Raw genomic sequence first — 24,567 nt, forward strand, 5'->3', positions numbered from 1 at the left:
ATATGTTTAGAGTGGCACTTTGTTTATTTTTCCCCATCCCCACTTCCAGTGACACACATTCAGGTATTTTCATGTAGGTTTGGATCATTTTGTGGCAGATGTACAAATTTGACTTGGTGAGCAGTAGTTATGGATTCCAACTGTCACCATATGAGGGAGAACAGTAAATGTATATGTGTAGTTAGATTAAGTGCAGCTTGAGTGAAACTGCATGCTATTCACAAAGCTAGATGATACAGTAATGTGTCTTCTGCATAGTTGTCCACTTAAAACCTTCATTTGTAGAATATTTTGACTCGTGTCTCTAGATTTACTCAGTGTGAGTACTTCGGAAACACAGAGAAGGGAGAGAAGAATAAGTTTCCCAAAGAAAAACTAATGATTTAAAATATGATATTTATATATTGAGCTAAAAGGGTAATATGCCTGGCAAAAATACTTCCTTTGCACATGTGAAGAATGTATAATGTCCCTATGCACAACATTTCCATGACAATATGCAATATTAGTGTTATTATCTCTTTGAATTCCTTATTGTAGGAATAAGTGCCCAGTTGGTATACAAAGTATGTCATTCAGTATATATATATATATATATATATATATATATATGACTGTATTTGTAGTCACTTCTCATAGGCTTTTCCTGTTTCTTATATTTATAGATTCAAGTGCATTTTCCAAAAGGTATTCACAGAGATAAATATTTTTATTGTTTTTAATTTGCTCATTCAGAATTACTAAAGAGGTTTTTCTTTTATTTCAGTAAACATTGCTTTAGGTATTGCTGCAGTTAACAAGGTAGGTACCATCTTGCATCACATTAACCAATTAATTATTGACAATGTCAAATGAAGAAGTGAAAATTTAAATGTCTAAGTAAAGTTCAATCTTAAAGCTCAGGTATGGAGACAATCTTAAATAAATAAAAACAAAAATCTGCTTTTTGTACACGAAGTCCAATTTACTGGTTTAGTTTCCTCTGGTTGAATTCCAATAATGTTTTGCAACAATTAATTAGGAATTAGATTTTCCAAATTTCCAACTGTATTACCAGCCTTGATTTAGGCCTATTTCCTGAGATGCGCATAGCTGCCAACCCTTACGATTTTGGCGTGAATTTCATGACTTTTTCAGCAATTCACTGAATCTACTTACATGCAAAAAAAATCACGAATACACCAATTCTCAATTATTTTAAATGTCAGAAGCCACATGTAAGATTGAATGTCCATAAAAAGATAGGGCTTGATAAGGGAGATAGTGGTGAATAGACTAATAAATTATAGGTTTAGACTTTGGTACTGCTTATTTCTTGTGATATTGTTAAACATTTATGCTATTTTCAGAAATTCAAAAGGGGAGTTAAGTGCAGAGTTAAACAGAAAGTGAAAAGTATGTAGGTTAGCAGGTCTGTAAAATTTTAGCCATGAAAATAGTTTAGTGGTCATGCAAATGTCTTGACTGAACTATCCTCGAAATGAATGTAAAGTACATTTTCCGAGACCATCCCCAAATCAGGAACAATCACTTCTTCCTCCTCTCAAAAATAAAGTCAGCAACCTTCAGTTAGACTTAATAAATTGATTAATAATATTTGAAAGATAATTGTTATACTTATTGTTGTTGTTGTTGTGAAATAGACAAATTGTATCTTCTACTTTGTCCATGTCTAATTCCACAACTTAACATCAAGACATGGTTATGTCCCTTGTTTAGTACAGTGGGAAATACAATTTGGTTAATTCTTGGATTTTGCCCTTGTATCATTTAAGTAATTATGAGAAATAGTATGTATTGATATTTACTGTTATTTTAACAGGGTTCCCACACGACCAAGAAATCAGGAAAAAGTCGGAAGAAATTATATTTTTTCCAACCATGAAAAGTCCTTGAATTTTGCAAATATTGAAAGTTGGGAAAAAAAACGGGAATTTTCCTCCACAACTTGACACCGAAACAATTATGTAATTGAGTCGTAACTGAACTGATTGTGAGTTAAATTTATCAAGTCCTAACCAGAATATTAGGTTGTTGCAGTATGGATCATTTGGCTGCTTGCCATAAATATATTTGTTGAGACAATCTGAACACTCAGTGGATTAGATTTATCTAGTAGACTTTTTGTTTCACAGACAGCTCGATATCCGTATTTTTTTTATGGAAGGTATGAAAACCAGTCTAACATCTTAATATGCCAACATGGTGCGTTAAAGCATAGCTGCTTAGTGGATGGTCTAGCAAACTTAAACGTTGTCAAAACAAGTTATACCTGCATGAAATCGATATGAAAATTATTTCTTTTCTCAGAAATTGTGAGTGTTAAAATCATTATGTCTTTAATCTGCTGAAAGACGATAAAACTAATGTGTTGATGAAATTTGAGCTGGTAATAGCGATTTCAATTGCTAGTCGCATCGGCACACAGAATCTCACAACCGTCATTTTCAAATATTGTAGAAAAAAATATTAAATGAAAGTCGTATACTGGTTATAATGAAAATAAAAAAACAAAAGAGCACAAAATTCTCTATATTTATTCTAGACCAACTTCTGGAGTTTTGTTGTATCACGTGACTACCATGTTGACATGTGCTGTCTCATGCAGGGAACATATGAAGCAGGGAACCAGACCACTCTGCTTGATGAATCAGACTGTCCAAGTTTTATTTAGTTGTTCTCGAAATAAATACGTTGAGAATTATATGTTCTTTCTTGATTTTTACAAAAGGTATCAGACTTTCATATAATATAATTGAACTTTTGTACAACAACATTAAAAGGTGTTTGTTGTTGATATCACGTGACTATTGGACTTCCGATGTCGTTGTTTGAGATTTGTGAAGTCATGTGACTTAATGCAAACTATGCTGAGTTTCATTAGTCTGTCAGAGGAATAAAGACTTGACAATTATAATACTTGCCATTTTTGAGAAAATAAATAATTTTCCTATTGAGTTCATGCAGGTATAAGTCGATATAACATAGTTTAAATTTGCTTGGCCCGCTGGTAAGCTATCTTACAGTGGTGGCAGATTCCAAATTTTTTATATGTAATTGCTCTGAACCCACACTCCATCCTAAATGTCCAGATGTGAAAAATGGGGTTGGAATATTCAGAGGAAACCCAGATTAGACAAATTTTGAATCTCTGAGCTGAACTTTGGTGCAAAACTATTACACAGTGACATGTAGCTTGAAGAATTGGTTTCAGATCTTAAGTAAAACGCAGGAGAAATGGGAAATTTTGTCGTCCCTTTTATTATGTATTAAGAAACGATAAGAGCCCATGTATCAATACAGGTTTGGGGACTGGTTTATTGAACTACAAGAAGACAAGTTGATTTTACAGAAAATTCAGGCCTTGTTTATTCAAAAATATATAATTTTGAAGGTCTTTTGTCAAAATTTAAATCAGTCCTATTGTAAATGTCTTTAAATTATGGAATTTTTAACCAAATCATTTTAATGAGTTTAGGTTGGTTGAAAAATCTTGTCTGAGATTTTATTGACACATAAATTCAGGGTTAAACTTTTTTTGTTACAAGATAAGATTCTAATACTTTGCATTTTATTGGGTTTTTTTATACTGTGATAGGAAATGTTTACATTGTATAACATGCAGATATATTGCTCTAGAATTCTTTAGAATTAAAGTTTTGAAAGGAAACAAAATAATTTATACTCATTATGTTGTTTCTGTGTAGCAACATAATGTGTGTCAGCAGAGCAAAGTTAGAATTTGTACTCTGTACATTGAAATGGTTTTAAATGCCAATTTATAGGAATATAGTCAGATTTGTTTCGTGTGACTCATTTTGTGGTTTCATACATGATCATCTTTTCTGACATATATGTTTTGGAGAGTCTTGAAAGAGAAACGTCTTCAGATTTGGAAAATGCATGTTTTGTAATCCAAAATGTTCTTTAATTCCATTCAGTTATGGTCATATATTAACCTTGAACAAATTAATTTCATCCTGGAAAAAACCCGGAAAAGACCTGGAAATTTATATTTAGGAAAGCGTGGGAACCATGTTATAAGTTCTCTTAGTTGTGGTCCGACATAATAAATGCTTTGAATTCATAGAGCATCTGGTCACCAATCTGACAAGGCCTAACTTTAAAACAAACTGTGTGCGTCATTTCAATTTAATGGCAGTTGAGAACATTCCTAACCTCTTGCTGGTCTTGGACAAATTCATATATTTCATAGTGACATATGACCCACTTTCTCAATAATTCAGAGTAAAGTTTGACACCCCAAAGTATTTTTGTTTCTTTCTCCCTAATTTACCCCTTGGTCAGTCCCTGATTTTTATTTCTGTTTTCCAGGGCTTCAGAGTGGGTTTACTAGATGCAGATTTGTATGGTCCATCAATCCCAACAATGATGAACCTGAAGGGTCAACCAGAACTCACTAAAGGTACAGCATACATCCAGTGCAAAATCATCATCAAGGTGCATGATTAGTACAGGCATTTACTGCATACGCTTACATATAAGTCCATTCCAACTGCATACGCTTACATATAAGTCCATTCCAACTGCATACGCTTACATATAAGTCCATTCCAACTGCAAACAACATAAACTATGTGTCAGTGAATAAGCATCTAAGACATTTTTTCCTGCATATTACTTTTAACAAACTCCATAGACCCAGATCTGCCAATGCATTATGTGCAATCGGATCTGGCTGTAGTTTGCAGTTTGAAACAACTTAATAGCTAGACATGTATATGGTAATGTAAATCTCAAGGCTTAGCCGGAAAGTAATTTGGTCCAGCGTATTTGATAAATAAAGAGCCTTTGATTATTTTCACAATAATTTCAGTATTTTTTTTTTACAACTGTAATCAACTGTTGATTGTAAGCCCTATTGAGTCATAATGCATACTTTCATTTACACATTGAATACAAATCTGGTTTAAATAGATCATAATGCAATACTGGGATTTTACAGCCTTATAACTTTTTATTTATGCAATTTATTCTGTTTACAGAAAATTTAATGAAGCCACTAACAAACTTTGGAATTAAGTGGTATGTATTACAGTTTCAAGGTTTTAATTTATTTGAAATCAATGCTTGTGACCTTACATAATGAAGAATTTTGCTACTTCACATTATCCTGTTATAAATATTGCTTTTTCACATAAACATGTTAAGAATATTGCTACTTCACATCATGTTATGAATTTTGCTACTTCACATCATGTTATGAATATTGCTACTTCACATCATGTTATGAATAATGCTACTTCACATCATGTTATGAATATTGCTACTTCACATCATGTTATGAATAATGCTACTTCACATTATGTTATGAATGTTGCTACTTCACATAAACATGTTAAGAATATTGCTACTTCACATCATGTTATGAATTTTGCTACTTCACATCATGTTATGAATATTGCTACTTCACATCATGTTATGAATATTGCTACTTCACATCATGTTATGAATATTGCTACTTCACATCATGTTATGAATATTGCTACTTCACATCATGTTATGAATATTGCTACTTCACATCATGTTATGAATAATGCTACTTCACATTATGTTATGAATGTTGCTACTTCACATCATGTTAAGAATTGCTACTTCACAACATGTTATGAATATTGCTACTTCACATCATGTTATGAATATTGCTACTTCACAACATGTTATGAATATTGCTACTTCACATCATGTTATGAATATTGCTACTTCACATCATGTTATGAATATTGCTACTTCACATCATGTTATGAATAATGCTACTTCACATCATGTTATGAATATTGCTACTTCACATCATGTTATGAATATTGCTACTTCACATCATGTTATGAATATTGCTACTTCACATCATGTTATGAATAATGCTACTTCACATTATGTTATGAATGTTGCTACTTCACATCATGTTAAGAATTGCTACTTCACAACATGTTATGAATATTGCTACTTCACATCATGTTATGAATATTGCTACTTCACATCATGTTAAGAATTGCTACTTCACATCATGTTATGAATTGCTACTTAACAACATGTTATGAATATTGCTACTTCACATCATGTAATGAATATTGCTACTTCACATCATGTTATGAATATTGCTACTTCACATCATGTTATGAATATTGCTACTTCACATCATGTTAAGAATTGCTACTTAACAACATGTTATGAATATTGCTACTTCACATCATGTAATGAATATTGCTACTTCACATCATGTTATGAATATTGCTACTTCACATTTGTTATGAATTTTGCAACTTCACATCATGTTATGAATATTGCTACTTCACAACATGTTATGAATATTGCTACTTCACATCATGTAATGAATATTGCTACTTCACAACATGTTATGAATATTGCTACTTCACATCATGTTATGAATATTGCTGCTTCACATTTGTTATGAATTTTGCAACTTCACATCATGTTATGAATATTGCTACTTCACAGTATGTTATGAATTTTGCTACTTCACATGTTACGAATTTTGCTACTTCATATCACCATGTTTGCTATGCAACATTTAGAAAAGCATCTTATAAGATCAAGGTCGTGACACAATAAGTTCTTTTGTAAAGCAGTTCAAAATAAATTTAAGATTTTGTGTGGGAAGTATGTTATTTACCAAGAAGTTTACATCAAATATGAAGGAAGATAAAACAAATTGGGTTACAACTGAATGAAATCTCAATTTCAGGCAAGAAAAGTTAGGAGCATGTTTTTAACTTAATGATAGAGAAACTGCTTTGGTGACCTAAGTGGTTAGAGTATCTTCCTCAGATGCAGGAGGTCATTGGTTCAAACCCCAGCTGAGTCACACCAGAGACTTATAAAATAATGTTACTAACAGCTGCCTCGCTTGGCACTCAGCATTAAGAGGTTAGTGTTAGGACTGGTCAGTCTGGTGTTGGGATAATGTGGCTGGGTGGGACATGATGCTACATTTCTGCAGCATTATGCCCAGTGCTAGACATCACTATAAACTGCCATACTGCAGACATTGTAGCAATATGACTGAAAAAATTGAAAACTCAATTAAAAATCCAAAATCATACACACACACAGATAGGGAAAATGAAATGTACAGGAATGTACACATTAAAGGCTTAAGACGGAATGTTATGTTTACATATAAAGGAAACTAATGCAGTATATGACAATTTAGGACTTAATCTTAAAATACAAATGTAGATAGATTTAAACTTTTGTGTTCTTTTCTCTTTTAAGTATGTCAATAGGTTTCCTGGTAGATGAAAAGTCTCCAATTGTATGGCGAGGTCCAATGGTGATGTCCGCAATATACAGACTTCTAAGGCAAGTATGTATTGTTCTACTGTAACATTAGATAAGTCATGACTTAATTATTTGCTTCAAAATAATTAAAATTTGATCACCTTTTTGGTGCATTGATCCATCATTGTAACACTTCTCAGGGGAGTCATATTGTGATCTGATTGAGGTTGCCTTATACTGGAGTACATTGTGTGGAAAAGTATAATTCAATCAATACAATGGGTTTTCATGACCTTACCTTTGTTATATCAGGGACTGTGTTATACTGAATTACTGTATAGTAAAATACATTACCATATCTGTGTAATATTAAGGACCATATTTTGCAGAGGTATTTTATAGTGAGACCTATGACTTTACCTGTTGTATATCAGAGACCGTGCTATAGTGCTCTTTAGTGAGATCCATTACCATACATGTGTTATCTCAGACACTGTGTTATAGTGAAATACTTTAACATGAGGTATTTTATTGTGAGACTCATCACCTTACCTGTGTTATATCAGAGACCATGTTATGCTGAAGTGCTCTATAGTGAGATCCTTTACCATACATGCATTATCTCAGCGACTGTGTTATAGTGAAGTACTTGAACATGAGATCCATTACCATACATGTGTTATATCGGAAACCATGTTATACTGATGTGCTTTATAGTGAGAACCATGACCATACCTATGTTATCTTATAGGCTGTGTTATATTAAGGTACTTTATCATGAGATTCATTACCATACCTGTGCAGTATTAGGAACCATGTCATACTGAGGTACTTTGTAGTGAGATCTATTATCTTACCTGTATTATGTCAGGGACAGTGTTATGGTAATTCATAGTGAGATCCATTATCTTACTTGTATTATATCAGGGACAGTCATAGTGAGATCCATTATCTTACCTGTATTTTATCAGGGACATTGTTATGGTAATTCATAGTGAGATCCATTATCTTACCTGTATTTTATCAGGGACAGTGCTATGGTAATTCATAGTGAGATCCATTATCTTACCTGTATTGTATCAGGGACAGTGTTATGGTACTTAACAGTGAGATCCATTATCTTACCTGTATTATATCAGTGACATTGTTAAGGTAATTCATAGTGAGATCCATTATCTTACCTGTATTATATCAGGGACAGTGTTATGGTAATTCATAGTGAGATCCATTATTTTACCTGTATTATATCAGGGACATTGTTATGGTAATTCATAGTGAGTTGTTGTTGTTGTTGTAGGGTTTAACGCCATTTTTCAGCACACGATAGGCTATACATGGCGGCCAGTATTAATGGTGGAGGAAGAACCCGGGAAATCCCCGGAAAGAACCACCGACCCTCAAGAAGCTACTGGCAAGCTTTCTCACATATCCACATTGGCCGAATCCGAGACTCGAACCCATGCAGACAGAGGTGAGATGGCAGTGATCCGTAACGGAGAGCGCTTTAGACCACTCGGCCACTCGGGGCCCCAATTCATAGTGAGCTCCATTATCTTACCTGTATTGTATCAGGGACAGTGTTATGGTACTTAACAGTGAGATTCATTATCATACCTGTATTATATCAGGGACATTGTTATGGTAATTCATAGTGAGATCCATTATCTTACCTGTACTGTATCAGGGACAGTGTTATGGTAATTCATAGTGAGATCCATTATCTTACCTGTATTATATCAAGGACATTATTATGGTAATTCATAGTGAGATCCATTATCTTACCTCTATTACCTGCCATGACAGCCATTTTGGCAATCTTCTTATTTCCACTCCACCTGAATATATGGTCATATGAACATGGAGTTTTTACTTAAAGATTTAATATGATGTGTACTTATGTGATGCTGTGCAGTTTCATATTTTTCTTTGGGTTAGATTTTTAAAGAAAAAGAATTTCCACAGTTTTTCTCACTGGTTATACTGGCTATTTAAAAAAGCTCTTGTATAGTTTAGGTATTGGTTAAAGAAGCTTTAATTCCCTTTATTTTGGTGTATGATTGATGGGTGTAATATGTGTATTACACTATGCATGTTGACCTTACTTCAAAGGTGCACCTATAAACAAACAGCTTGCTCGGCTTGATCATTTTCACTTTGTGGACTTCTGAGGTAAATTGTTAAAAAAAAGAGCCAATAACCTTTTTTTTTTGACATTTTATGTATTTGGTAATTCATTGTCTAGACTGGCATATTTCATTTTCCCAATTTTAATAACTGGTAAAGATAGTTTATTGTAGATTAAATTCAAGCTGATTCTTTGAGCACATGAGAGCAATCATTTTGGTGAGTTGGCTCATGTAGAATTTCTATCAGCATACTATCCTAAGAAATTTCAGCCACAGTACATAAAGGATGCCAATATTTGTTCCATTGTGCGTGTTGTAAATGCATACAACTTCACCTTACACCTACCTCTCTCTCAAACGTTCATGTTATCTGTAGAGAGTTGTCCAAGTTGCTGATCTGGGGTCCAGTATGGCTGCCACCATGACCATCTTGAAAATCTTGCTACAGTTACTCCTCCTGAATGGATGGTCATATCAAAATGACTTCTTTTGATGTCTGTTTGATCATAAATAAAAATGGGGCTAATAGAAGTCCAATATGGTAGCCATCTTGAAAATCATCCCGTTACACCTCCTAGTGATAGAAAATTATACTGATGTACTGTTTTCACCGAAAGAATTCTTATTATGTCTAGCTGGTCTTAAATGAACATGGTGCATATGTTACATCCGATATGGCCACTACACAATGGCCATCTTGAAAGTCTTGTTATGGTCATATCAACACAAGCTTTTCACTAAAAGACTTCTTATCATGTCTGCTTGGTTGATACGTGTGACAAAACTGCATTTCAGACCAGTAGATTAAACATTTTGATCAGTAGATTGACTTCTAAACCAGTGTATTTTTTATTGGCATACAGTTTACATTCTTCAAGGGGGCTGAAAACATAGCAAGTGCCTGTTTTGCCATTGTATCTTCAAAGTATAATAAAACAGTAATTTTGTAACTTAAATCAGATTCAGATTGTGATGGCAATGTTACAGTAATAATTAGTTAGTCAGTATATTTTCAATTAATGAACAATGTGTGAGTTGTTTATCTTATACTTCACTGGAAAGATTTTTAAAGTTACATTCAATAGTAATTTTTGTTTCCTTCCCTAGACAGCTGTCTGGTCACCACTGACGAATCCACTGTGATTATTAAGCTTTACACTTAACTTTCTCTCAGCAGTTTTCTGGTTCAGATTTCCCCCTGAAATACTGCATTTTGCAAAGAATGGAAATTGTCCTCTCTCTATCAGCATTGTAATGACAGGACAGTTATTCTCAGCCTGCAAAGAAGTTCTGACTTCGTTTCCCTGTTACTGCGTTCATAAGCTTGACTCTTCTCCAATACACCTCCACATTATGTTCACCCCATGGTGGAAGTCCATGACTTAGACTTAAGCTGTATTCCCAGGTCTCATCCTTTAGGGCTTCTTTCTCTTTATGGTTCAAAATGAAAAATCTGCTGGCTAGTTTTACCATTGTAAATTTAAAGAAAACAAAACACGGTTTGATTTAGGTTGGAAATAAATATTGAAATGATATTTTGTATTTATGCTTTATGAATAATTTATCACAAAATTAATTGTCTTGTAATATATTGTTAACTGATGTATTTTATCTAGGGATTGAACTTAAACGTCTATGAAATACAAAGATGCATACCTTTTGAAACACGAATGCAAACTCAAGAGCTTTACTATGTACCTGCACACACTTAAATTCTATATTCAAGCATCCTTAAACTTGTAATATTTCTAGTCAGTTGTTTATTAACGTTATGAGAAAGGACACATTTCAGCATTTTGCCATTGATTGAACAAAATATGTAAGAGCTGTCCTTAAATATTCCTCTTAAATAGAATTCAAAATACTTACTCGAGTTTGTCTGCCAGAATCATTTATGTCTGCTAGTATCATTTATGTCTGCTAGTATCATTTATGTTTGCCAGTATCATTTATGTCTGCCAGTATAATTAATGTCTGCCGTATCATTTATTATTGTTAGTCTACATCTTAACTATCTTTGCCAAAAGTCTGCAATGTTTATCAGAGGATCAGAAGGCATCTTGCCCACCTTTTATTCCTTTATTACTTGTAACACCTCCCAAAACATCCTGCATTTGGCCTTAAACTCTACAAATTCCAACAATAAGGCTATTAATTCACAGCTTGATGTGTCCACATTTCAACAGTTATTTTGCTTTACCATGCATCATCACACCATTTGATGTATCGATTGAACATTTTCGGTCCCCAGTAGACTGATTCTGGCTGGTTTCTCTAATGGTGTTGATAGAAGTAAAAATACCATGTGGGATGGGGGGTGATGAATTTTTTAAAAATTATTTGAATATTCAAAAGTTAAAGATTTCAGCTATGAAATGGTATTTGCAGTAGGCAGCCTTTAAAATAGTATTTTTACCAGCTGCAGATGGAACCACTTGTCTTAAATGAAAATGGTGCCAATCTGATGATGAATATGGCCACTACAGCAGCCATGTAGAAATCATTCTGTCACTACACCTTCTGAATATAAAGTCATATTTGACATCGGGTTTTCACCAAAAGTCTGATGATGATGTCTATTTGGTCCTAAATGAAAATGGTGCTGATCTGGGGTCTAATATGACTGAATGAATGATGAAGGGAAAGTCATTTTGACATGGGGTTTTCATCAGAAGAGTTCTTACAGTATCTGCTTGATCCTAAGTGAAAATCAGTGAAACTCAATATGGGCCACCATGGTGGTTATCTTGGAAAATTTTGTTAGCTCGTCTCCCATATAGATGGCTATATCAACAAGGTGTTTTCACCAGTAGTTACCTAGTTGGTCCTAAGTAAAAATGGTTCCATTCATACATCCAATATGGCTGCCATGATGGCTATCATCAAAAATGTTTGTAACTAATCCGCCTGAATGGATGATCATTATGTCATAAGATTTCCAGGGATGGTCCTGGCTTTTAAAAAGCTGTCACCAAAAAAATCGCCAACCTCAATATTTTGTTGCCAATTTTCAAAAAGTGTCGCCAAAAAAAGTAGTGTACATTTTTCCAAGTGTTAATTTAGTCTATTAATGTAACAGGCAATGAAAATTACAAAAGATGGATTAGTTAATACTTTAATTACAACAAGCATTAACAAAATGTTACAAAGTGTTACATGAAGATCCGTCGCGATTTTAGGGCTGCCCACTTGTTGAATGCAGTTTCAAAGTCTAATTTTTCACAACTGTACATGCTGATTCTCATTAAATTCTCGAGAGATGAGATGCAGAGCTTATTTCTGATGTCAGTTTTTATGAGGTTCATCTTACTGAATCCATGTTCAGTCCTCAGTGCTGACAGGTGACACCAGTAGTCTCTCAGCAGCCCCCCCCCCCTTTTATGGCTAGCTTCACAAAGCTTCTAGCGAATTGCTTCTTAAATCCCAAGAATGATCACTGAATGCTGTATACATTTTCTCGACAAGAAAAATAGGATCTCCATTCCCATGAATGAAACTTACACAAGTCAACACCTGGCAATATTGGACCGTATATATAAGCATAAATTCACACCCAATTTAGGGATTCTTTCACTCCTGTATTTTGAGAAATAAATTATTATTAATTATGCAAAACTGGTTTTTTTTGCTATTTCTTGTTGCGGAGTTTAAGTCTCTGCAGCCGTAACACGGGACTGATGGCAAAAGGAAAAGATCAATAAGTAAAATGCTGCACTGGCGACAGATGTAATTGTGATTGAGATTTTTTCCATTTGCTTTGTATTTATACACAGTAGTCGGTACTTCAAAGGTTATCAGTTTTCTTTGAAGGTTCAGCAAAACTATTGTGTTAGTATATGTATAAAAAAAACAGAAGGATTAGCCATACAATTAATTTTATCTGTTCTATTCACGTCTTCAGAAGTCGGTCAGTTGTAGGTATAGTGCGGTAGCATGATTGACTATATCGCAGCATACAGTACTCAGCCCAGATGTCAGCATCAGCAGATTATGATGTAACAATGCACTGTAAAGATGGGGTTGTCAATAAGAACAAAGGATCGTTCGTGTAACAGACTGATTCCAATGCATTGCTTAGTCAAGTTTGTGGCTTCCTTTTGTTCTGCCTTTTAATTTATCCAGTCCAAATCCATGATTGTATGTACAAATTAAATAACCAAAAAGTATGTCGCCAAAAAAATCGCCAGATAGGATATTTTTGTCGCCAATAAGGAAAAAAAATCGCAATTTGTGACATTGGCGAAGCCCAGGACGATCCCTGGATTTCTAATCACTACTTAGTCCTCTATGAAAATGGTGCTAATCTGTCTTCCACATGTCCACTACAGTACCCAATATAAAAATCTTGTTATTGCTGGGGAATATCAAAGATGGTTTTAGTACTCAGCAATTACAAAACTGTATGTGATACTATGTTGGAAATAAATCATTTAGCAGAATTGATATCACCAGTATACTGAATTTACAATACTTTTATTTTTAAAAATGTATGCTGTTCAAATATTTTTGCAGCAGGTAGTTTGATAGATAGATAGATGCATAGATAGATAGATAGATAGATAGATAGATAGATAGATTTTAATATAAACTTTAATTTTAGGTCACCTGGGATCCACTTGATTACCTTGTAGTGGACATGCCACCTGGGACAGGGGATATTCAGCTCTCAATTACACAAAATATACCTTTAAATGGTAAAGTATGACATAAATCTTACCATGTGATTCAAGAGTTAAACACAGGCTTGAAGTAGTGTTGTTTTCTTTATTTTTTTCTTCTTTTTACCTGCTTCTCTTATTTTTATAATAATCTATACAGAATCAAACATAGAACACTGTGGTTTGACTGTTTTGTTCATTTAGACTGTATGTACCAAAAATGTTGCATTAATCTGTCAGAGAAATATAAGTGTTTGCCTCATCAACCATGAACCTACTGGCTGCACACTTTTGGCAACCCATTAGAGCACATCAGTCAAATTGAATGATAGGATGACACACAAACCACCACCATTTTTTACAGTGAAATTATAAAAATCGCAGGACCCCTTTCTGCTCCAAAGAAAGTTGAAAAAACCCAAAACCAAAACATTTCCTGTCTTCTCAACACAGACATAACATCCCATGATAATACAGTAACACGATAACAACACATAATACAGTAACACGATAACAACACTTGATAATACAATAGTATGATAACATCACATGATAATACAGTAACACAATAGCATCACATGATAATACAGTAATGCGATAACATTACATAACACCACAAGATAATACAGTAATATGATAACATCACAAGATAATCCAGTAATACAATAACATTAAATTACAGCACATGATAATACAGAAACACAATAACAAATCATGATAATACAGTAACATGATAACATTACATGATAATACAGCAACACTATAACGTCACATGATGATACAGTAACACTATAACATCACATGATGATACAGTAACACTATAACATCACATGATGATGCAGTAACACAATAACATCACATGATAATACAGTAACACGATAACATCACATGATAATACAGTAGCACGATAACATCACATGATAATACAGTAACACTATAAGATCACATGATGATACAGTAACACTATAACATCACATGATGATACAGTAACACAATAACATCACATGATGATACAGTAACACGATAACACGATAACATCACATGATAATACAGTAACACTATAACATCACATGATAATACAGTAACACTATAACATCACATGATGATACAGTAACACGATAACATCACATGATAATACAGTAACACGATAACATCACATGATAATACAGAAACACAATAACAAATCATGATAATACAGTAACGTGATAACATCACATGATAATACAGCAACACTATAACATCACATGATGATACAGTAACACTATAACATCACATGATGATACAGTAACACGATAACATCACATGATAATACAGTAACACGATAACATCACATGATAATACAGTAACACTATAACATCACATGATGATACAGTAACACGATAACATCACATGATAATACAGTAACACGATAACATCACATGATAATACAGTAACACTATAACATCACATGATGATACAGTAACACGATAACATCACATGATAATACAGTAACACTATAACATCACATGATAATACAGTAACACGATAACATCACATGATAATACAGTAACACTATGACATCACATGATGATACAGTAACACTATGACATCACATGATGATACAGTAACACGATAACATCACTTGATAATACAGTAACACTATAACATCACATGATAATACAATCATATGATAACATCACATGATAATACAGTAATGCAATAACATTACATAATACAGTAATACAATAACATTACATGAAAAGACAGTAACACAAGATTAATGGCTTGATTCAGGTGTTGTGATAGTAACCACACCACAAGACATAGCCCTGTTGGATGCCAGAAGAGGTGCTGAGATGTTCCGCAAGGTTGATGTCCCAATTCTGGGCATTGTCCAGAATATGAGTGTCTTCTTATGTCCCAAGTGTGGTCATCAGGAACATATATTTGGGCATGATGGGGCTCAAAGCATTGCAATGGAGATGGGTTTGGAGATAATAGGTAAGTTAATACATCACAGTTCTCATATCTGTATTTTAGAAAATTGTAAACATTCACAAATAAATGCAGCATATTTTAATGTTATTTATTCATGTTTTGGTTATCATCAAGATGAGCAAAAACATTAGTAACATACAGTTATTTTGACTCTTGTCTTTGATATCAAAATGTCTTTGTTATTAGATGGGTTTTTTTTACTCCTATTTTGCCAGTAGCTTCTCAAGGGTCAGTGGTTCTTTCTGGGGATTTCCCGGGTTCTTCCTCCACCATTAATACTGGCCGCCATGTATAGCCTGTCATGTGCTGAAAAATGGCGTTAAACCCTACGACAACAACAGCAGTAATTTAAACAAATGGCCTTTGAAATCTATGAGCACATCATGTGACCTTTTCTATCAGGAAGAATATTACATTGAATCTTTCTGTCACTGTTTCTTTCCAAATATGTTTTATCCTTGTACGGTCCTTAAATTTTTGGAAAACCTCCACAAATTTTTCTTCAAACTCCATTGATTTATGTGGGAGAATATAAAATGTTAACACTTCTAAAACTGAATCTATGCTCTGTTACCTAGTCTAGAATATGGTAACGTAGTTTGTGACAACTGCAGCTTACTTGAGAAAAGGAATCTTGAGAGAAAATACAAAGTGAGGTAGCCAGAATGGTAAATGGTGCAGTAAAATTAGTATCTATTGAAACGCTAGACTGAGAAATAGATCGGGAAAGTCTTCAATCCAGACAGCAAATACACAAATTTACACTTTTGTATAAAATGACAACTGGTTCAAGCCCTCTCCATCTCACCTGCTGTATTGATATTACTTGCTATAATTTATGTAATGTAAACAATTTACAACCAGTACAAGATATAACAAAGTTTGAATATAACCCGCTTCTTCCCTTGGCCATTCCAGAATGGAATACATTATCCACTGAAATTAATCAAATTGACTGTGTTAACAACTTCAAAAGTAAATGGTTGTTAAACTCAAGTTCCCAGACATGTTTATTGGAGTAGAAGGATCATTCAAATTCTTTATGCCTGAATTAGAACAATTGTAGTTCACTTAATCAACATTTATGTACAAAAAATAAAATTGTGTGACCTCTTTTTAGATGTGGATTGATAGAAAATGCACAGCGCTTCTTTTTTCTTGCATTATTACCAAGAATAGTGCATCAGACTGTTTCATTCCCTCACACCATATAGTAGTGAAAATTTAAATACCATTTGGTATGGTGATACATTGCTTCCAAATGAAGTAAATATTTTTCAATGCTGTTCATAAATTTATTGAAAAGTTAAACAGCTTTACTTAGCACACATGTTACTAACATGCATGCACTTCCACTGGCCATGAACAGCTGTAAACAGCAACTTCCCTTATTTTTCCAAATAATGTGCCATTGCTTCTATAATTACTTGCTGTAGAAGGAAATACTGTGAACTTTTAATCTTGCTTTTTTTGTCCCATTTTTGTCCCTCACCTTTCTTTCATTTCCATAAATCACTAGCAGATCAAGGTCATTATCGTTTGTTTTGCTGATTATATGATTATAACATCACATGATAATACAGTAATGCAATATTTCACAAACTGCAGAGACCCATACCTGCTGGTACATAATGTGACAGTTTGCAGTTTGACTTGACTTATGAGTGAGTGTATATGGTATCAGAATTACATGACATGCATAGGATGGTTATATGGAGATGAAGCATGTAAGTAAATATAAGAAAAAGGATTCATAGCTTATGACACTGATAAGGTGGATCTTTTCATTTGGAGGTGTCCACTAAGGCAAGTATCAGTGTAATGTCTTTGCTGATGTATAAAACACACATAAATGAAAATAGCATGGACCCAGATCTTTTGTTACATAATATGTTTCCAGATCAGATCAAGATCCATGCTGATCTTTCTGCATGCTTTATTAAGAAAACAATATAAATGAAGCGTCTTAGTCTCAAAACTCTTAGCACCAAAATTAAACTCCATAAATCAAAGTCATCCTAGCTAAATCTCATTACAGTGTTTCATATATGTAATAGATACAGATAATTAGATTATCCCAGAGCAAACTTATAGAAGATAATAAATGTAGAAATTTGAGCACATGTTCAGACTTTTTGCTCCGGCAGTTTCATGTCTACAGGGCCAGGACTTGCCATGCATTCTCAAAACTTTTGGAGCATGAAACTTGCTCAAGCAAGGCTCTATACTTAAAAATCAGGTTTGATATTTAGGAGTTTGTCTATATATTAAAATTTAGCATTCTTACAGAGGAAACAAAATTAAAATATCCAGAAAATTCCATGATTAAAACATTCATCTAATTAAAGCTACAGAATATGACAATTACCAATAATAGATTCTTGAGTATGTGCTTTGTGCCTAAAAAATAGGAGGATATGGGGATTGGAGATGTCAAAATTAGAACTTTGAAATTGAGTTTCAGCTATCAGCCAGTTGAAATAAAGTTTCAGATGTAAGATTATTTGTGATTGGTTAAAACAACATCGATCTTTCTTATAATTTATGGTAGATGGAATTGTTTGTACAGAAACAGTTATTCTATACATTGATAACAAAAGCAACTGCTATGGTCAAAAATCATTTCAACAATGAAACATCAAAAAGAATGCATTATAAAGTTTTTAATTACTACATGTCACAAATTTTCCATAAAATGTTCTCATGTTTTTTCAGGTGATGTCCCTATACATAAATCCATCAGAGAGACAAGTGACTATGGTAAACCCATTGTAGTATCCCAACCTGACAGTCCACAGGTACACTCTACCATATATTTAACTGTATTTAAATAGACCCAGACCTGCTGTAGCATGTACCAGCATAACTGGGTCTGTACTTTTCAAATCAAAAGTAGAGCAAATATCATATTTACATCTGACATAGCATAATGCATGAAAATATACTAAACTCCAAACTAATTCCCCTTGTAAGTCTAGTCAAACTGCAAACAACATAGACCTTGATCTGCCATCACATAATGCACTGGTAGACCAGGATCAACATTTGTTCTGCTGAGTACTCTAAGCAAATTGCAGAGACCCAGGTTGGCACGTTATGCAATATCAAATATGGGTCTGTGCATTTTGCAGTTGGACTCCACTTATAAGCAAGTATATATGGTATGATGTCTTTTTGTCTTACCAACAAATGGATAGACACTAGATAAAAATGTATTTAGAGCCCATTTGCATGTGCATAATGAACATTGGTTCATTGGAGCAATTTTACTGACTGTACACAATAAAATAACAATTAACTTTGACAAACATAAATACAGCTTATACATATATATTCATACATTCATATACGAACATTCAGACACATGCATTATTGGAACAGTAAAAACGGGGCATTAATTACAGAATTATCATCTTGTTAATAAAGATAGAGTTTATTTCTCATTTAAAGAAATGTATTTAAACATTTAGATAAATTCTGCAAGCTCAATTTGTAATCTGTATTCTTGTCTGCCATATGGAAGAATCTCATGTGAGTTTAATAGAAACCAGCATTCTGTTCTTGTCTGCCATAAGGAAGAATCTAATGTGGTTTTATTAATAGAAACAAATATGTTTCCTTGTCTGCCATATGAAAGAATCTCACATGAGCTTAATAGAAACCAGCAACTGTGTTCTTGTCTGCCATATGTTTATATGGTATGATGTCTTTTTGTCTTACCAAAAAATGGATAGACAATAGATAAAATGTATTCAGAGCCACTTGCATTTACATAAAAAAACATTGGTTCATTGGAGCACTCTTACTGACTGTACACAATAAAATACCAATTAATTTTAACAAACATACTTAGGGCTGTTCCATTAAAACATACATGGGACCCAGGGAAGGCAGTTCTAAAGTGGGGTACTCGCCCATAGATGCAATTTAGAATTTTCTTATCAATTTAATAAGAACTCTGTGAAATCAAAGTACCCTGGCATATATTTTAAACAACTACCTTCCCTGGGTACCATGTATGTTTAAATGGAACAGCTGTTACAGTTTATTACATATATATTCACACATTCATATACAAACATTCAGACCCATGCATTATTGAAACAGTAAAATCTAAGCAATAATTACAGAATTAATATCTTGTTAATAAAGATAGTGTTTTATATTTAATGAAATGTATTTAAACAATTAGATAAATTCTGCATGCTCAGGTTGTAATCTGTGTTCTTGTCTGCCATATGGAAGAATCTCATGTAGTCTAATAGAAACCAGCATTCTGTTCTTGTCTGCCATATTAAAGGAAGAATCTGATATGGTTTTATTAATAGAAACCAATATCTGTTTCCTTGTCTGCCATATGGAAGAATCTCACGTGGTTTTATTAACAGAAACCAACATCTGTTTCTTTGTCTGCCATATGGAAGAATCTGATGTGGTTTTATGAATAGAAACCAACATCTGTTTCCTTGTCTGCCATATGAAAGAATTTCATGTGGGTTTAATAGAAACCAACAACTGTGTTCTTGGCTGCTATATGGAAGAATGTCAAGTAGTTTAATAGAAACCAACAGCCATTTTCAATGTGCAAAATCCTTTTTGAACATAGCCTTGGTGAAATTTTTTTACAGACAAAAGAAGTTTGGTATTTTTTGTCTTATGATATGGTGGTCTTGATTTCGTAGTTGACAATTAAATTACTGTACAAAATATTTCCATGGGAGCACATTTATCACAAAATGTTGGAGGCCTATGAAATTTGTTCGTGGACTCCAAATGATATTTATAAATAATAAAGAAAAATGAATAAAAGCATGCACTTTGTTATAGCTGCAACTTTATAAGAGGAGAGTTTGGACTAAGTACATATCACTGTAGATTTACACCATCCGTAATATACTCTTGTTTCTGTTCTCTGTCCCAGACATTTAAATAGCAGTCGGCTTGTTGGTCTCATTGTCTTTACCTGATGCGTGATCTTAAATAATTTAGTACATTTGTGAATATGTAACACATTTCCTTACATTATGGAAAAAAATAGAACAATTATGATATGTGGATATGAGAATAGCAAGTACATTTTTATTAAGGATGGCATTATATGTAAGAGACTCTTAATTACAGGGTATTTAATTCTGTTGTTTCAGGCTGAAGTGTACAGAAATATTGCAAAAAGGATCTTGGAAAAAATTCCAGTGAACCTAGATGAAAATGCTCCAAACAGATGAAAATTGTAATTAAAACTCCACCAACTGAAACCATTGAATTTAGTGACAATCTACTGCACGGAAGGATAGAGTATTGTTACATTGTTTACAGACCAATCTCATTACAGCAAAATTCATTGTAATGAAATATTCAGTTAAAAAGGAATTATTGTCTTTATACAGTGCTCTGTATCAAAAGAAGATATAAAGTGAGTGATGATTCGTTTAGTGTAGAATACCCACATTTTATGTGAATTCACGTCTTCTGATTCAGGTTTATTGGGCGAGTTGAATATCTTGTTTGATGGCTACAGAATTATTCAGTAAATTATTCATGGAAGACTTAAGTTTCTGTAGCATTAGTCTGATTGCCAGAACAGATGAGGATGTTGATTGGGTCTGCTACAGTGAGAGAATAGTATTTTGCTATTTTTACTTTATACATTGTATTGCCAGAACAGATGAGGATGCTGATGAGGTCTACTACAGTGAGTGAATAGTATTTTACTATTTTTACTTTATACACTGTATTTGGCATAATCTGCACATGCCATAGACAGTAAGCTGTCTTTGTCTTAATCATAATCATGTGACATGAACTTAATCTGATGAACTTGTAACATCCAAAAAATTACCTTATACTATTTTTAGTGCATATTTTACATTGAATAATGTGATACTGAATATAAATATGCAGGTAAAATGATGGTGTATCATATATCTGTTTTAATGTGATATTAATAACTCCAGAAACTAAAATGTCTTCAGATTTAAGAGGATTTACACTTGATGATGTGCATTGAGTTAGATGTGTATCTTTTTAAAGCTTTCAGTTTACTTTTGTACTGAATACAATCAAGGTGTTAAATTGCAATTGTTGGGCATTTAAGAGACTGGTACATATAACTTTGTCAACAGTGAATCTGAATATGCATTTTTATCATGAACTGCTTGCTACCCATCACTGTCAACAAAAATACAACACTTTGTCAACAGTGAATCTGAATATGTATTTTTATCATGAACTGCTACCCATCACTGTCAACAAGAATTCAGCACTTTGTCAACAGCGAATTTGAATATGCATTTTTATCATGAACTGCTTGCTACCCATCACTGTCAACAAGAATACAACACTTTGTCAACAATGACTCTGAGTACACATGTTGATCATGAACTACCTTGTACACAATTTTATAAAATCAAGATCTTTCATATATTTGAAGAACTTATTTCACATACAATATCTTGAAACATATTTTGTTATTTGTTTTGTTGTTGGCTGGGCTCTAACTGCAGTAATTGCTGCTACTAACATTATTAAAATTCTTCCCTTGGCAGGTAATAGTCCGACTGTCCTGAAGTCCATAGCAAAAATCAAAAAGAGAAACTGCTGAATTTTTCACCATCATGACACCTTTTTTTTTTGCTATTACAGCGAAGAAAATAAAGGCATCACGTAGTTTCAGTAAATGTGCATGATTATGCAGACTTGTAATACAGAAAAGTAGTACCGCTTTGGTTAAGTACTGATACAGTGAGTAAAAAATGCCTGTAAAATGTCCCTTGTGGCTTTTCATTTTGGTTATACTTTTGGTGTCTTTAGCTTATCCATTAAAAGTATTAAGCATGTAAATATCCATTTATATCTATCTCTTCTATGGACACCTTTCTCGATAACTCGCACACAATGTCATTCAAAAGCGTAGACCACATTATAAGCATAGTTACTGATGGACCTCCAAAAATTAAGGAAGTTCCATCCCCACTGGACATTGAGAAAAATTGGGGCATGGGTGAAAGTAATGGTGCTGGTTAATAGCTGAATATTTGTTTTATAATTGTGTTGGAACTAAATGTCATTAAATAGTTTTTTTCTAATGAAGTAATTAACTTTTTTAAACCTTGTTAACATTTTCCAAGAGGTTTCAACAATCATCATTTGTGTGTGAAAACTTTGTGTGTTACATCAGTTTTTATTGTTGTTCTAATAGTAAAATGTTGATACCATGATTTCATTACATGTAATAGTGAAACATCTCATCCTTGATGAAGTCTCTTGAGTTCTAACTTAATAAGCTTTCCACAATTTAAAACTCTGAATGACATTTCAGAAAACAAGTAACAAACATCCCTACACTCAGTCAGATACTTGAGATAGGAAAGGGTGAACATTTTTAGGATGGGCAAGATTCACTCAAAGAATAAATACTAAAAAAAGATGAACATTGCAAATTACACAAATAATATAACATTTATTATCATATAACCCTAATATTGCACAGTGACAAATTCCCACTAGCACTATCTCTCGTGATGGTAATGAAGAGAATAGTGAAATAATAAGGTAATTCAAACTAATTTCAGTCCTTTTATTCAGCTCTGTTCTCTATTTTTCTATTATTACAAAGTAACTGGAACTCATATATGGCCTATTTTTTCATGTGTATCTTGATTCACACAACAGATTTGCACCTTCAATATTGCTTAATTTATCATCGATATGTCACTGTAATATATACATATTCTTACGAATTATCTATGATTAGCCACAATTACTACTTACACGTTACTATTTTCTTCTTCCACAGTTCAGCATAATACCTTTGCTGTCTGTGCTCACATTTTAAACTTCTTGTCTGGCCAGAATGCTCACAGAAGTCTGTCTCGTGGATTTTTTATAGCCTTTTATCTCTCACTGGCTCTATTTCTCTGACTACTTTATTTTCAATAAATACATCAATTTATACATGATTTTTCTTTCCCCATAAAATGTTATAAGCAGCATATGCACGGACAGTTGTTTTGATAACTAGGCTTTTTGTAGTATTTTTTGTTGTACTTTCCAAATGATGGTTGATCAAGTACCGGTAAGTTCGAGCACTAATGAAGGCAGGCCTGATCTGGTAAAGTCTTCCAAGCCTGAATAGCTCATAAAATGTGCAGGTGTGTTTTACCAACATAGTTTTGGTATTTTAGAACTGGTATTATTTTGAAAGGTCCTAAATGGTTGGCTAATATTTTATAATCCCTCCTCATTTTGGTATTTGTTTTATTAAAAAGAAGCCTCAGTAACAAACAAGAATATTTAGCATTGAAATGCGTTTATTAATCAAAACAAAATAAAACAATTAGAATTTCAGCTTACTTTCATATGAGGCTAAAGAAATAAAGGATAATGATACAACTATAATGGGAATTTTTTTGTGAACTCAATTTGCAGAACACCTTATTATCTGCGTCATTACTCAAGCTGTTGGTGGTGTTATTTTACCTATGTGGTAAACTAGCAAGGTGTTTTGTTCTTCAGGTGATTTATCAGATTAGGTGGCATGCCAGTGT

The 24,567-nt window shown here is 33.3% G+C and overlaps 1 protein-coding gene across 1 annotated transcript in view; it reads left to right on the top strand.

Annotated features, from left to right (window-relative positions):
* The window catches only part of LOC149778835 (iron-sulfur cluster transfer protein NUBPL-like), a 33,752-nt gene extending 10,477 nt beyond the window's left edge, over positions 1 to 23,275 (top strand). Inside the window, exons 3-10 of the mRNA XM_089939586.1 lie at positions 767 to 801; positions 4,336 to 4,426; positions 5,007 to 5,046; positions 7,255 to 7,345; positions 13,987 to 14,080; positions 15,818 to 16,024; positions 18,737 to 18,819; positions 21,166 to 23,275. Coding sequence (XP_089795712.1) covers positions 767 to 801; positions 4,336 to 4,426; positions 5,007 to 5,046; positions 7,255 to 7,345; positions 13,987 to 14,080; positions 15,818 to 16,024; positions 18,737 to 18,819; positions 21,166 to 21,246 — 722 coding nt within the window. The 3' untranslated portion in view covers positions 21,247 to 23,275. The remainder of the gene's footprint in view (positions 1 to 766; positions 802 to 4,335; positions 4,427 to 5,006; positions 5,047 to 7,254; positions 7,346 to 13,986; positions 14,081 to 15,817; positions 16,025 to 18,736; positions 18,820 to 21,165) is intronic.
* Positions 23,276 to 24,567: the final 1,292 nt, after the last annotated feature.

Source organism: Sinohyriopsis cumingii, chromosome 17 (assembly GCF_028554795.1).
Source record: "Sinohyriopsis cumingii isolate HCF-2022 chromosome 17, ASM2855479v2, whole genome shotgun sequence".
In the NCBI taxonomy this organism is placed as follows: Eukaryota; Metazoa; Mollusca; class Bivalvia; order Unionida; family Unionidae; genus Sinohyriopsis; species Sinohyriopsis cumingii.